This window comes from Rutidosis leptorrhynchoides, unplaced genomic scaffold, assembly GCF_046630445.1.
Source record: "Rutidosis leptorrhynchoides isolate AG116_Rl617_1_P2 unplaced genomic scaffold, CSIRO_AGI_Rlap_v1 contig579, whole genome shotgun sequence".
NCBI lineage: Eukaryota > Viridiplantae > Streptophyta > Magnoliopsida > Asterales > Asteraceae > Rutidosis > Rutidosis leptorrhynchoides.
In genome coordinates, this window is record NW_027266800.1 from 5,073 (window position 1) to 18,685 (window position 13,613).

At 36.2% G+C, this 13,613-nt stretch overlaps 3 protein-coding genes across 3 annotated transcripts; 2 read left to right on the forward strand and 1 right to left on the reverse strand.

The window, feature by feature from the left end:
• Positions 1 to 298: 298 nt before the first annotated feature.
• On the forward strand, positions 299 to 2,802 carry LOC139884626 (uncharacterized). The gene is made up of 4 exons (XM_071868641.1): positions 299 to 1,556; positions 1,783 to 1,983; positions 2,070 to 2,221; positions 2,359 to 2,802. The coding sequence occupies exons 1-4, from the start codon at positions 299 to 301 to the stop codon at positions 2,800 to 2,802; spliced, it is 2,055 nt and encodes a 684-aa protein (XP_071724742.1).
• Positions 2,803 to 6,329: 3,527 nt separating this feature from the next.
• On the forward strand, positions 6,330 to 8,774 carry LOC139884627 (uncharacterized). Its single transcript, XM_071868642.1, has 8 exons — positions 6,330 to 6,405; positions 6,887 to 7,134; positions 7,264 to 7,419; positions 7,538 to 7,694; positions 7,803 to 7,945; positions 8,057 to 8,092; positions 8,178 to 8,438; positions 8,499 to 8,774. Exons 1-8 carry the CDS (start codon positions 6,330 to 6,332, stop codon positions 8,772 to 8,774), a joined length of 1,353 nt encoding a protein of 450 aa, XP_071724743.1.
• A 305-nt stretch (positions 8,775 to 9,079) lies between these two features.
• Positions 9,080 to 12,079, reverse strand: LOC139884628 (short-chain dehydrogenase RED1-like). The gene is made up of 5 exons (XM_071868643.1): positions 12,070 to 12,079; positions 10,869 to 11,013; positions 10,411 to 10,610; positions 9,685 to 9,829; positions 9,080 to 9,446 (listed from the first exon to the last, which is right to left on the reverse strand). The coding sequence occupies exons 1-5, from the start codon at positions 12,077 to 12,079 to the stop codon at positions 9,080 to 9,082; spliced, it is 867 nt and encodes a 288-aa protein (XP_071724744.1).
• Between the last annotated feature and the right edge of the window lie 1,534 nt (positions 12,080 to 13,613).

Consider the following 13,613-nt stretch of genomic DNA (forward strand, 5'->3'; position numbering starts at 1 on the left):
TTTGGCTGTAACTAATCAATGGATATTGTGTACATCTGTAATCGTAAGCTCAATCGTTTGGGTTAAGCTACTTGCTTTTGATGCCATTAACTTTGAACATCAAAATCATGCTTTTCCTGTCCTAGGTCTTGATGCTCTTGAACCATTTTTATCAGCTAACTTTTTGCTATCCATTAACCCTGTATGTAATCTCTTGGGAATTTTTTCGTGTTGAGTCGAAACATTCGTGGCTGCTAATTTTTATTTTTTTTAATCTGTTTTTTAGGTTTGTGAAAGAGAGTTTCTGTAGCTGAGAAAAATGTCGTCACCTTATCCAGTTATTGGAAATCGTTCAATTGATCAGTTGAAGGTTACAGAGCTGAAACAAGAGCTAAAGAAGAGGGAACTGACAATCAGTGGCTTGAAGAGTGATTTGATTAAAAGATTAGATGAAGCCATTCGCATCGAAAGGAAGAATGCTGGAACTCAGAATCCAGATTGGGATAATTCTGCAAAAGATGACGAGGTTAAGGATACAAATAATGGTTTCAACTCGGAACCACAAACTGTTGTTGTAGAGAAAGACTCGGAGGCAATTCCAATCACTACTGATGAACCAGCCAGAGATGTTGTAGATTGTGATGGTAACAAGAGTAAGATGGTCGATGGTGTTAAAATGCAGATCGACATCAATGACAGTGCAGCTGCCTTTGGAAAAGTTACAGGTCAGGATCAAGACAATATGGTTGACAAGAATGCTGTAAGGGTGGAAGAGGAACTGAGAGAGAATTCAACTAGTTTGGGGTCTTCTGTCCCTAAAGTTTCTGAGACTGTTGTTTCTGATTTGGCATTGAGTGGGCTGGGTTCACATGAATCTGAAACTCCTGGGCTGAATTTAAACCTGAATTCTCAGCTGGAGAGTGAAGATTCAAAACCCCAGATGGACAATGAGGTTTTAAAGGCTGCACACAAGGATGCCAAGCTTGACTCTTCTGCTTCGGACAACCAGGTATCTGAGGTCAACCCTAGTTTAGGGATTCAAGTAAAATCTGATTCTATTTGTACTGATTCTGTGTCAATTAATGAAAAGATTGAACTAAAGGGCAATATAATTTCTGATTCTGATAATGTCAAAATAGTACTAGATGTAATTAAGCCGGAGATGGTGGAACCATCATCCAGCAATGTTGTTCCACTTGGTGGTGAATCACATCCTATGGATGTTGAAGAGCCACTTGAGAAGAAAATATCTGCTGGAAAAAAAGATGACAAGATTACTGCAAATGCAGACGCAAACAGGAACAATGATTCTGCAGATCCAGGGTCCTCAGAAAAATTAAATTTAGATAGAAGTTCTGGTGATGATTCCATGGAAGAAGATGTTCTTGAGAGTAAGCAGATTGAATCAAAGTATAACTCTGATGAAGTGGGTAACAAGAATGAGAGCAAGGTGTCTGTTGTGAATGAGGAAATTAATGAAGATGTTATAGGAGTTGAGGTCTCTGCTGATGGGAAGGGTAGCCCTGTTGAGAAAAAGAGTCAACCAGCTGTTATCACGGAGAAAAGAAAGCTTAATGGTGAGCATTTCATAGTTTCTTTTTATATTTGCGCTTACGTAGCTGTTATCAGTTATCACCGAGAAAAGATTGCATCATGCTTTTGACTGTCTAACACTTGCCATTGTGTGGATATAATGTATTTGGTATTATGAAATTATATATCAATTTTTTGGTCATTCATCTTGCATTCTGGTAAAATCAAGTGTATTGGTGGTGGTATTTACACCATGGGTTGTTTCCGCAGATGAAAAAGCAGTTGGAAGCAATGAACCTGTAAAGAGACAAAGGAGATGGAACTCAGAGTCTCTAAAAATTCCAGAGCAACAAAGCTCTAATATTACTGTTGGCACTGCACCTAAGGACTCGATTCAGTCTCCTGCTCTGAAACGTAACTTCTCTAGGTCTTACTCTACCGCTAGTGATGAAGCACCAAAGGAACGCATTGGTGAGTTTATGTTCATTTCTGTTGCATGTTAGACTTTAGTTATCGATGACTATGCATCTGACTTACCTTCTGTTTTGGTTTTTCAGTTCCACCAGCCCAAAAAGCTCCAACCAATTCTCTCCGCATAGATAATTTTTTGCGTCCTTTTACGCTCAAAGCTGTTCAAGAGTTGCTGGGGAAAACTGGGACTGTGTCTAGTTTCTGGATGGACCAGATCAAGACTCATTGCTATGTCTCTGTAAGATTGATCTCCCTTTCTTTTATTTACTGTCCATTGAGCCCCTTTTTTTAATTTGCTGAGGACCATGGTGATATCAGTTTGCATTGCCAGTAAGCCGATCAAGAAATTATTTCTTCAAAATTTTTTAAATGCAGTTTTCATCAGTTGAAGAAGCTATGGAGACGAGGAATGCTGTTTATAACTTACAGTGGCCTCCGAACGGCGGTCGGCTTCTGGTGGCTGAATTTGTCGACCCTGAGGAGGTGAACATGCATGTGGAGCCTCCCAAAACATCAGCTACGCCAATCTCCGCTCCGAAGCAACCGCTGCCCTCACCTCGTCAACAGCCGCCTAGGCAGCAGCTTCCACCACCACCACCTCCTACTACTACTCTGCCACCTCCACCACCTTTGTTTAACGTGCCACTAGCTAGAGAACGTAATCCTCTTCCGCCTGCTCCTCCACGTGAGGAGAATGTCGAGACACCCATTGTCACTTTGGATGACCTGTTTCGTAAAACCAAAGCAGCTCCTCGTATCTACTATCTGCCTTTGTCGGAAGAACAAGTTGCAGCCCGAGCCAAGAACACCAAGCAGTAGAAGAGTAGGTATGGACAGGCTACCAAACTTCAACCCCTGGCTGCTCCTGTTTTGTCGATCATTATGTTAAATAATGTTTAGGACATTATTGCAGGTTTTGCCTATAGAGAGGAGTTGTTTCAGCTGTGGTGAGCGAGCGGATTAAAGGGAAATGGCTTGTCTTTATTTGGGTTTTCCCAAAGGCTGCTGGCTTCTAGTGTAGGCTTAGTTTTTCCTTTGTTGATTTTGCTCGAATCTGTATGCTGGTATTGACCCAAGTTGTCTCGATGGACTCTTGTGGACCTGAATTGTTAGAATCTAACTATGCTATGATATTTACTTCAATATGTGACTAAAGTTAATGGTATTGATGCATTCCGCTGCTTGCCTTTTCTGGTTGAACAGATAAGAGTACAATTTGAAGTTAAAAAAAAAAAAAAAGATTTTCAAACGTTACAACTATGCTGACTCATTTCCTTCCTTTTTACTCTGGATAGGCGATTGTGCAATGAATTGATCTCAATATTCAGTAGCGAGGTCTTGTGCTGTTGTGCCAAAATACCCTATTTTCGATACAATTTCAGAATGTAGTCGTTTTCTTCAATAATATATATTATTCTTTCCGTATACAAATAGATAACGTTTTGGATGAATTGTTTCTAAATAGTTGACGTTTTAAAATTTTAATACAATATTTCATTTTTTATTCTTCCATTAATTTTTTTTCACTCTCTTCACACAAATAATTATTAATTTAATAGAGATAGAAAGGATGGAATTGTAAAATATAGATTATATATGTACTGTAATTAATATGTTGATATACGTAAAAAACTCCAAGATAATAATTATTCAAATATAAAAATAATAGTTTTCAAGAACTTATTTTCTAAATAAAAAATAAACCACTTGTCAAAAAAATAATACTTTATGTTCACCATATATTTATATAAGTATATTAGTATTAGTATAGAACTATAGATAGTTTGTTTACGATTCCCTTCACTTTCCTACGAAATCAAAGGTAATGGTATTTTTGAAGTGAACTTGAAATTTCTTTGGAGCTTCATATGAGAACTTCGTAATAATATTAATTTCGTTCTATGCTTCATTTTACGAAATGAAATTATTTTTAATCATCTTACAGTAATTTACAAATTATTACAATCTACAGTCTCACATTCCGTCCTGATAGTGGAAATATCAAAGAAAATTAGGCAATCTACAGTCTCACACTCAGTCCGTCACTTCGTCTAAACCCTAAACTCTTTCATATCAAATATTTTCTCCGTTATTAATACTTGTTTTTTTCTAACTTTTAATTTTTTTACATATATTAAAAAAATTATTTTTAATCAATATTAATAAATATATATTTAATATATTTTGAAAAATTAAAAAAATATGTATTAACGTACGCAAATGAGTAGTAATTATATTTAAAAAAAATCGGCAAAAGTAACCGTTTGGTCCCTATTTCAAACGTTGTTGAACTGTTTCGTCCCTCTAAACATAAATCGAACCAAATGGTCCCTCAAACGTTAATTTTTGAACTAGTTAGTCCCTCGACCCTAACGGACGTTAATTTTTGCCGATTTGGCACTTACAACCAATCATAGAGTGACACGTGTCACTTAGTGTAAAAAATGCCACCTAGACTTTTTACACGTAAGTGACACGTGTCACTCTATGATTGGCTAAAAGTGCCAAATTGGCACTTTATGTTTGGAAAGACGAAACAGTTCAGAAACGTTTGAAACAGGGACCAAACAGTTCAAAAACGTTTAAACCAGGGACCAAACGGTTCAGAAACGTTTGAACCAGGGACCAAACGGTTCAGAAACGTTTGAAACAGGGACCAAACGGTTCATTAAAAATTAAAACCAGGGACCAAACTATTCAAAAACGTTTAAACCAAGGACCAAACGGTTCTGAAACGTATGAAACAGGGACCAAACGGTTACTTTCGCCCTTTAAATAGTTATGTATATTGTGCTTTGTATTTATTGTTAAAATAATAATATTAATGATATTATATTTATATCAATATAATAACATATCGGATCGGATATTTCGAATGATAAATTTCTATATCCGTATCCTAGTTCAGACTTTAACGAGACTAGTCGTGTTTAAGATCAAAATCGATCTTCGCCACCTCTACTCATAGATATGCTTCTCGACAAAAACTACAAAAAAATACTAAACTGCTTTAAATTAAAGTGATGTGAAATGAGATTAAGAACCGACACTAATGAATAATTAATTATCAAACGAGTATCCATTAATTATAAATATATAAGTATTGAATCAATTATTTTATTTATTGACATCAAATTATTTTAGTGTCTGAGCTTCATGAATTCGTGAGGTAGTGAATTCATTAATCATGTTTAGGATTGGCAATTTAGATTCAATCCGATCCGTTATGGATCGGATCGAAAAGTCCGCGGATCGGATTGGATACGGATATAGAAATTTATCATTCGAAATATCCGATCCGATATGTTATTATATTGATATAAATATAATATCATTAATATTATTATTTTAACAATAAATACAAAGCACAATATACATAACTATTTAAAGGGCGAAAGTAACCGTTTGGTCCCTGTTTCATACGTTTCAGAACCGTTTGGTCCTTGGTTTAAACGTTTTTGAATAGTTTGGTCCCTGGTTTAAACATTTCTAAACTGTTTGGTCCCTGTTTCAAAAGTTTCTGAACCGTTTGGTCCCTAGTTTAAACGTTTCTAAACTGTTTGGTCCCTGTTTCAAACGTTTCTGAACTGTTTCGTCCTTCCAAACATAAAGTGCCGATTTGACACTTTTAGCCAATCATAGAGTGACACGTGTCACTTACGTGTAAAAAGTCTAGGTGGCATTTTTTACACGTAAGTGACACGTGTCACTCTATGATTGGCTGTAAGTGCCAAATCGGCAAAAATTAACGTCCGTTAGGGTCGAGGGACTAACTAGTTCAAAAATTAACGTTTGAGGGACCATTTAATTCGATTTATGTTTGGAGGGACGAAACAGTTCAACAACGTTTAAAATAGGGACCAAACGATTACTTTTACCAAAAAAAATCACATAATCACTATTTAGGGGAAAAAAAAATCTTCATACTGGGTTAGTTTATGAGTAATTGGGCACGGCGTCCATGAATCTGGTAAATACTACAACAGCTAATCAACTCAGAAAACAGTAAGTAGTGTGTGTGGGTTTTACTGTGTGCCTAAAAAAATTCTCTTCTCCAATTCTCCACTTCACCGCCTTCTCTGCAGAATCAGATATCTAGGGTTTCTGTTAATTTTCATAATTTTATTACATCCCTCTTCATTCATTTGCATAAACTCATAATCTCTCTCTCTCTGTCGCGTAAGATTGTAGATTCAAGCTAGCCCATTTATTTTGCTTTTTAGATTGAGCCTCTTTTGTGCTTAAATATTTGCTTACTTGAGTTAATTATTTCGCGCTGAATTCAGAGAGCATATACAAGTGTTTTTTTGGGTTCCGTAAATAAGTAGTGGAGAGGTTAAGGTGGGATGAATAGTGTATACAATGAGCAGATACTTTCTGACAAGCTTTCCAAGCTCAATTCCAGACAGCAGTGCATTGAAAGTATCCTTCCTTTGCCTCTTAACTTATCATTGAATTTCGATCACAATTTTTAATTTGTCTTCATTGTTATAGCAAGCGTGGGACTTTGTTTTTATCAGTTGTTACTGATATTATTGTTTTCTGGGAATCTCTTGGTTTAGTAGTTATCCAACTTAATTCGTTTGCTTATAATGTTATAAGAAGGGAAGTCTGCTAATTTTGAGTTTTAGTTTTAGGGGCATTACTGTTTTGAAATGATTTAATCACAAAGGGTGAAACATTTCTCTCAGTTTACTGGTTGTAATGTAGTTAGAATATAATTCATTTTAGAACCATTTTATTGTGACTACTTCAGAAATGGGGTTTGGGAACAGTCCATTTAACATTTTGTTTAATGTCATCAGCAATCTTCACACACTTTATTGGTGTTAACATGTACTAACATCAATAATATTGGTCAACCATTCCCTGCACGATTTATCCTTGACCTCTATGATAATAGCTCTGTCACATTGGTGCATTTTTCATCGGAGTAAAGCACAACTTGTTGTTGAGACTTGGGGTAAAAAGTTCCACAGTTCACATATGGCTCAGAAAGTTCCTCTCCTATACCTTGCAAATGATATTTTACAGAACAGCAAGCGTAAGGGAAATGAATTCGTAGCAGAATTCTGGAAGGCTCTCCCCGCAGCACTCAAAGATATTTCTGAGAATGGAGATGACAGCGGAAAGAACGTCGTATCTAGATTGGTAAGAACCTTGTTTTCTTGATCAATGGTTTCTAGTTCTAAAACTGATGATATATATACTTCCCTGTGTTCCTGCCTGCCTATACTTATAGTTTTACATTTTAAATTGCTTGTTTTGCATAACTGTCAGATTAAAATATGGGAAGAAAGGAGAGTGTTCGGTTCTCGTGCGCGGAGACTCAGAGAAGTAATGATGGGTGGAGGGGCACCTCCACCCTTGGAGTTGAGTAAAAAATGTTCACGTTCTGTCAGAATTCTGAAACGCGATTCACGCTCTATTAGAACGGTACCCTCTATTCTCCTGTTTTGTTTTGTGTGAAATTTTGCTTGAAATGCATTAGTCATTCCTTTTCGGATTGTCTTTAAAGTATGGCTGCTTATCCATTAATTGTCTCTGAAACCAGAAATTGTCCATTGGAGGTACTGCTGAGAAAATAGTGTCTGCTTTCCACATGGTGCTTAGTGAACATGCCAATGAAGAAGCAGAGATGAATAATTGCAAGTCTGCAGTTCATCGAGTGAGGAAGATGGAAGAACACTTTGACAGCGCTTGTTCTAATAGTAACCCATCTATTGGCTTAATTAAATCTATGATCTTGAGACATTATTATTTTAATGAAGCAATTGGCATTATTGTCTAAAACTTAGGTATTTTTTTTTCTTTTTCAGCGAACGATCCAAGACGAGAATCTTTAGCAAAGGAATTAGAGGATGAAGAAAATATCTTAAAACAGTGTATGGAGAAACTTAAATCAGTGGAAGCAAGCAGACAAGCTCTGGTATCTCAGTTAAAAGAAGCTCTTCATGAACAGGTACATAATAACTTTCTACTTGCAATATGTGAGGGTGAACATTTTGTTGAGACTTGAGCATACATTTACAAGATCAAGCATCATTTCTTACCTTCTAAATTCTTCTTTCAGGAATCTGAACTTGAAAATATCCAAACTCAGATACAGGTAAAAACATGTTTTGTTTTTAATTTTATTTTTTTCCCCAAAAGAAGATTAATATGTATATTAATCTAATTTATGATCTCTCCAGGTAGCGCAAGCACAGGCAGTGGAAGCCAGTAACATGCGAAAACGACTTAACAATGATTACGTGGCAAAAGCATCTCCGACGGCAGACATGAAAGGTGGACAGACACCAAAGAGAAGCGCTGCTTCCATGGCGGCTGAGATGGTGGAGAAACTTACAGCGTCGAGCTCCTCTCAAATGATCATGCACTCCGTTCTATCTACTTTTGCAGCCGAGGAGGCTAAAAGCGTCGGCCTGTCAACGTCCAACCCTGTCACTAATTTAGTTCTGGCAGCACCGACAAACCACACAACTTACCAGTCAGTCATAGTACCGCCCCAACAGAGTAACGTGGGACCCACTCAAGCTCAATATCTCGTCCTGCCTAATCAACCTCAATCTCAACAGTTCCAACAGCTATATGGCTATGGCAGCGTTGCACCGTTGCTGGCGCCGCCTCATATGGTGAGTCCAATGGTTCCTTTGACGCCTCAGCATCAACCGATGGTTCCGCAACAACCGATATCAATGACTCAACCGCAGACTCAACCATCAGCTCCGGCTAGTTTCCAGCCACTGCAGCCGCCAGGAACTGTGTACTATGGCCATCCTCATTCTTAAATAGTTTACAATGTTTTACTATAGGGTCAATTTTGTATTTTTTGTTTTTTCACTCTTAGATTGAATAGACAATACAAGTTAGGAATTTGATTATACAGTTGTGATAAAAGAGAGTTAGGTGTCTGCAATTTTTCTCGTTTGGATGAAGAAAGAACTCATTGTTTATTTGAAAACAACATGGGAAGAGCTTAAAATAAAGTAGTACTCTTTATTTTTTTCACCAAGCAATACAAAAGAGTACAACTGAAAGCAAAACGAACAATATGATTTTACTTGGTTTACATCATTAAATTGCTCTTGAAAGCTTACAGGATCTGACTTTGACTTTTCATAGCTTTGCTCATTATAAAATCTTTGACAAAGATAGGCATATGGTACAATATTGCCATTGCAGTGGCGTATTGCCCCGACGAGAACCACGGTGGCGGATTCTTCTTGAGTATAGCTGCTACTGTATCCTTGGCAAACACGTCAGTAGGGGTAGATTTGGTTTTTTGCGAGAAATGTGCTCTCTCTCGTATTGCAGCTTCAAATGGCTTGTATAATTTCCACTCAGGCATCTTGTTGTATGTGCTGACAGCAGAATTTCCAATGTTTGACCTAATAGCTCCAGGAACAACATTAACCACATCTACACTGAAGTGCTTTAGTTCCATTCTGCATTTCGGAGATTAATGTAAGACGGAACAGAGATTTATAGTAAAGAATACTAGTCCACAACCCAACTTTGAAATTTTGAGACCTACTAAGATATCATCAACACAACAGACCCAGTTTTACTTCTCCTCATGGTTACATATATATACGTCAGTTCTATGAAATGATTAGAAAACAATTGTAGTTCAACAGAGCATTAAAGATTACTTGTTCAAAATAGATTGTCATTAAGATATTGCTGTCATAAACAGAGAGTGAATGAATGGCAGCTTTGGACGCAGTATAAACACCACCCCACGGACCAGGAGCCATTGCTGTAACACTTCCCAAATTTACTATCTTTCCTTGTTTCCTTGAGGCCATGTGAGGAACAACTGCTTGAACCATTCTCATTGTGCCTTCATACAAAGTTAAAAAGCGTCTGAGGATTAAAAATGACAGACCTTAGCAAAGCTGAAAACGATGAACTGAGATAGCAATTATCATCAGCAAGGTCCTAAATGTCATAAGACATAAAAGATTTGATAAATCAATCATAATGATTAGTGAAGAGGAAAAATAATATGGGTTTCCTGGCTCAACCAGTTAAATATCAGTTTACTTTCAAGACCCAACAAAGGCTTAAAATTGTACATGAATGTATTAACTTGAGAGTGAAACAGTGGATTCTTTTATCTCTGTACGGTTCAAGATCAAGTAAGGGCCAGTAGCAGCAATATAACAATTAACCATTCATCATCTTTAAACTTCAACAAGAAAACTGAGCATGACAGTTAAAACATGACTTGGCGTACCAAAGTAAACAGTGATTTCAATTATTGGAAACACATCTTGTTAAAATACCGTTGTACTTTCAAGACCCAAGGAAGGCCTACATCATCAGAAGGGACATCTATCTAGAATATAATTTACTACCCTGCAATTGGATGAGTTGCTAAGTAGTAAAGGAGTAGATGATAAAAGGATAGATATTTTATACCAATAACATTGGTATTGAAAGTATTTTCAACTGTAGATAGAGGGACTTCTGGCAGAGGAGCAACACAGAGTACTCCAGCATTATTGACCAAAACATCAGTCTTCCCAAACTTCTCGACAAGATTCGATACGACGTTCTGAACACTATCATCGGATAACACATCGAGCTCCTGTAAGAGAAATCGAGGGTCGTGTTGGAGGGGTGCGCCACTTTTATACACCCAAAACTTAAGATGTGAACATCAAAGAGTTTTTTCGAAAATGAGGTTTTCGGATTAAAAAAAAAAAAGTTCATTCCGGAAATAACATTCTCGGAATCACCTAATTAATTACTCAATACTCGTTCCGAAAATGTCATTTCCGAAAAGACTACAAATGTTTACCTTTCCCACAATTTTTATGCAAATGTTTACGTTTTTGTTTTTTAATACACATTTATAATTTCCTACGTGTTGGAGGTCCGCCATGGATTTAAGTGACCTCGCCGTGGCCACCACCCTACAATCGCTGGCGGCAAAAGCACGAGCCAGCGCGTGGCCGATACCTCCCTGGGAACATCCTGTGATTAGCACCACTGGTTTCTGGTCACTTCCACCACTAGACTCTATCGAGGAAACTGGGTGGAGTTAATTGGGAATTTATTTTTCGATGATCACTAGAAGAAGGTGATCTTGTGGTTGCAATGTGATTCGTTTGTTCAACTACGGATGGATTAAACACTCTTTTATTTATTACTTATAAAATTAATTAATTACAGTAGTATTTAACATTAACATACGTTTCCAATGTGGCCAATATTCTAATTATTGGGAGTGGGCTGCTGGTTAGTTAGTTGCTCGGATCGCAGGACGATATGCATTTAAAATTTGCATCCTCCAATCAAGGTTGTTTTTTTTCTTTCTAAATATATATATATATATTTTAATTGGCACCTCGATCGGATTCTTGATCATTTTCCTCACAAATTATACTTCATCCGCCAAATGTAAATATTTGAAATTTCTAATAAATTAAAAAGATAAAGATGAAAATAAAATAATTATTAATAAATGAGTGATATAAATATAATGTAAAAATGTGTTGAAAAAAATAATGGCCAATTTAACTGTGATCAAATTTTATGTGAGATTTGCTAGTCGTTTTGTAGTCACATGCATTTTATGTATATGTAGATGAATATGATATAATAACTCGTAAATTCAATTTTAAAATAAATTAAAAATTATATATTATAATAAATTATTTAATGTATACATAAAATAAAAAAAATACATAATTTACAGTAAATGATGAGAAGGAAATAAAATGGAACAAATATGTTTTCTTTTTTATTTTAAACTTATCGAATTTACATTTAAATTAAAACAAAACATATATTAATATTTGCATATAAAATTAATACGGAAAGAATATATGATATGACGACCAAATTTTGCAATATGACGACCAAATTTTGCAGCAATCAACTAAACAATTCAACTAAATAATTGAACAAACAGATTTCAACTATAACTCGCGCGTGATCGACAACTCTATTTCTTAGGACGGTGTTGCAGTATACGCTCCAATTAACAAAAGTTTCATTTGTTTCTCCAAACCAAACGGCGTCGTAATTAGTCTTGATTATATAATTAATTAATTAATGTTTTTAACGCAAAACTTCTCCTCATTATTCCCGCCCACGATGAAGAACCGGCCACAAATAACGGAGCAGTTGCTACTACAATCTCTCAACGCTTTCTTCTCGATTCTCAAATTGCTTAGATCGTCTCTCTCAGTCGCAGGTAAATTATTCAGTTTCCTTCATCTCATCTCTCGCGAAATTTTTTCTGTGTAGGCTTTCCTTGCATATTAATTTCCATCGATTAGATACATAAAAGTGATTGTTATGTATGTTTTTTAAGTTCATCTTGATCTATTTTAGTTTTAGGAACTAGGAAATTCAAGCACCTTTTTCACTCTCTGAATTCAAGTACGAAAAACTGCATTGAATCAACTTAGTCATGGACGTGCGAAACTAATTCCTATTGGACGACGCTTTCATCAACCAATACCAACATCGGGGCTCCGAACCGCATCAGGATATGTAACTCGGTGGTTACCTTCCCTCTCCAAAGATCTGTCTGCGGTAATTGCATCCCCTAATAAGTCAATCAAATTTTAGTTGTTTATGCTTAATTTTGTTAATTAGGGTGTTAAATTGATGTCAAAGTTATGAACTTTTTTGCAATTGAGTGTTTTTTGTTTGGAATTTTTGTCGGAGCTTTAGCTTAGATGTTGGTGATCTCAACACCTAAACCTGATATCAAGGAACTTAACCAAAATGGGTTTTAACGGGACTATCATAAAAAGCAAATGGTTGTTCTGAGGCTCATATCTGGGATGCTAATATCCTGATCAGTTTTTCACATTATTGCTTATTTCGTCAATTCAGGCTTCATTCGGGAAAGAGATTGACATGATATGCATGCAGGTTCACCCTGAAGCTCAGACTTTCCAGAATAAGTCTATTATCGATTTCAGTGATCTGTGCTCGGTTTTTGCATATACAAAAGCTGATGGAAGATTCAGCCTTTCAACTCACGATGTCGACATAGATTATGAAATTCCAGGAATAAATGCTGGTGCGTGTCTCTACTTTAACTTCAATTTTTTTAGAACCATGTTTCATTTGGTGCCAACGATTACCTCCTAACTGTGATTTGGATTGGTCTCTCCCGACTTTCTTTTTGCAGATATTTTGTCATAATTATGTTAGCCAACAAGGAGCTAAAACTACCAACGGTGAGTTTGAGTTTGTTCATTCCCTCTAGCTACAACAATTGACAGTGAGTGACACACTAATGTAAAATTGTATAGCAATCACATTTTCAATTGTGTATGCATCTAAAATTGTGTTAATGTGTGTAATGTTAATACAACTTGCGAGCTTATACATGGCGAGACCTGCAACATGCGAGCTTGGGAAATTAGCCGATAAGCTTATATCGCGATATCGAGCAATATCGTGAAACATTGAAGTCCCCCCGAATCCTAGCTGTGCAACTTGGATCCCCTATTTAATATGCTAATAGCACTTACATCAGAGAAAGGTAATAATATTGACCTATATATGATTCTTTAAATTAACCATCTTACTGAAATTCCATATTCTACATATACTGATTTATGAAACTTAATCGAAATTTAATAAGCAGGTTCTTG

Excerpts from the sequence above, each read along its gene's own strand:
- LOC139884626 (XM_071868641.1), top strand. The coding sequence starts at position 299 with ATGTCGTCACCTTATCCAGTTATTGGAAATCGTTCAATTGATCAGTTG. Across the intron at positions 1,984-2,069 it reads AGCACCAAAGGAACGCATTG|TTCCACCAGCCCAAAAAGCT; the intron begins GTGAGTTTATGT and ends TTGGTTTTTCAG. Across the intron at positions 2,222-2,358 it reads AGACTCATTGCTATGTCTCT|TTTTCATCAGTTGAAGAAGC; the intron begins GTAAGATTGATC and ends TTTTAAATGCAG.
- LOC139884627 (XM_071868642.1), top strand. The coding sequence starts at position 6,330 with ATGAATAGTGTATACAATGAGCAGATACTTTCTGACAAGCTTTCCAAG. Across the intron at positions 6,406-6,886 it reads CAGACAGCAGTGCATTGAAA|CTCTGTCACATTGGTGCATT; the intron begins GTATCCTTCCTT and ends CTATGATAATAG. Across the intron at positions 7,695-7,802 it reads TGACAGCGCTTGTTCTAATA|CGAACGATCCAAGACGAGAA; the intron begins GTAACCCATCTA and ends TTTCTTTTTCAG.
- LOC139884628 (XM_071868643.1), bottom strand. Across the intron at positions 9,830-10,410 it reads TTTCAATACCAATGTTATTG|GCACAATGAGAATGGTTCAA; the intron begins GTATAAAATATC and ends CTTTGTATGAAG. Across the intron at positions 9,447-9,684 it reads AAAGCTGCCATTCATTCACT|ATCTCCGAAATGCAGAATGG; the intron begins CTCTGTTTATGA and ends CGTCTTACATTA.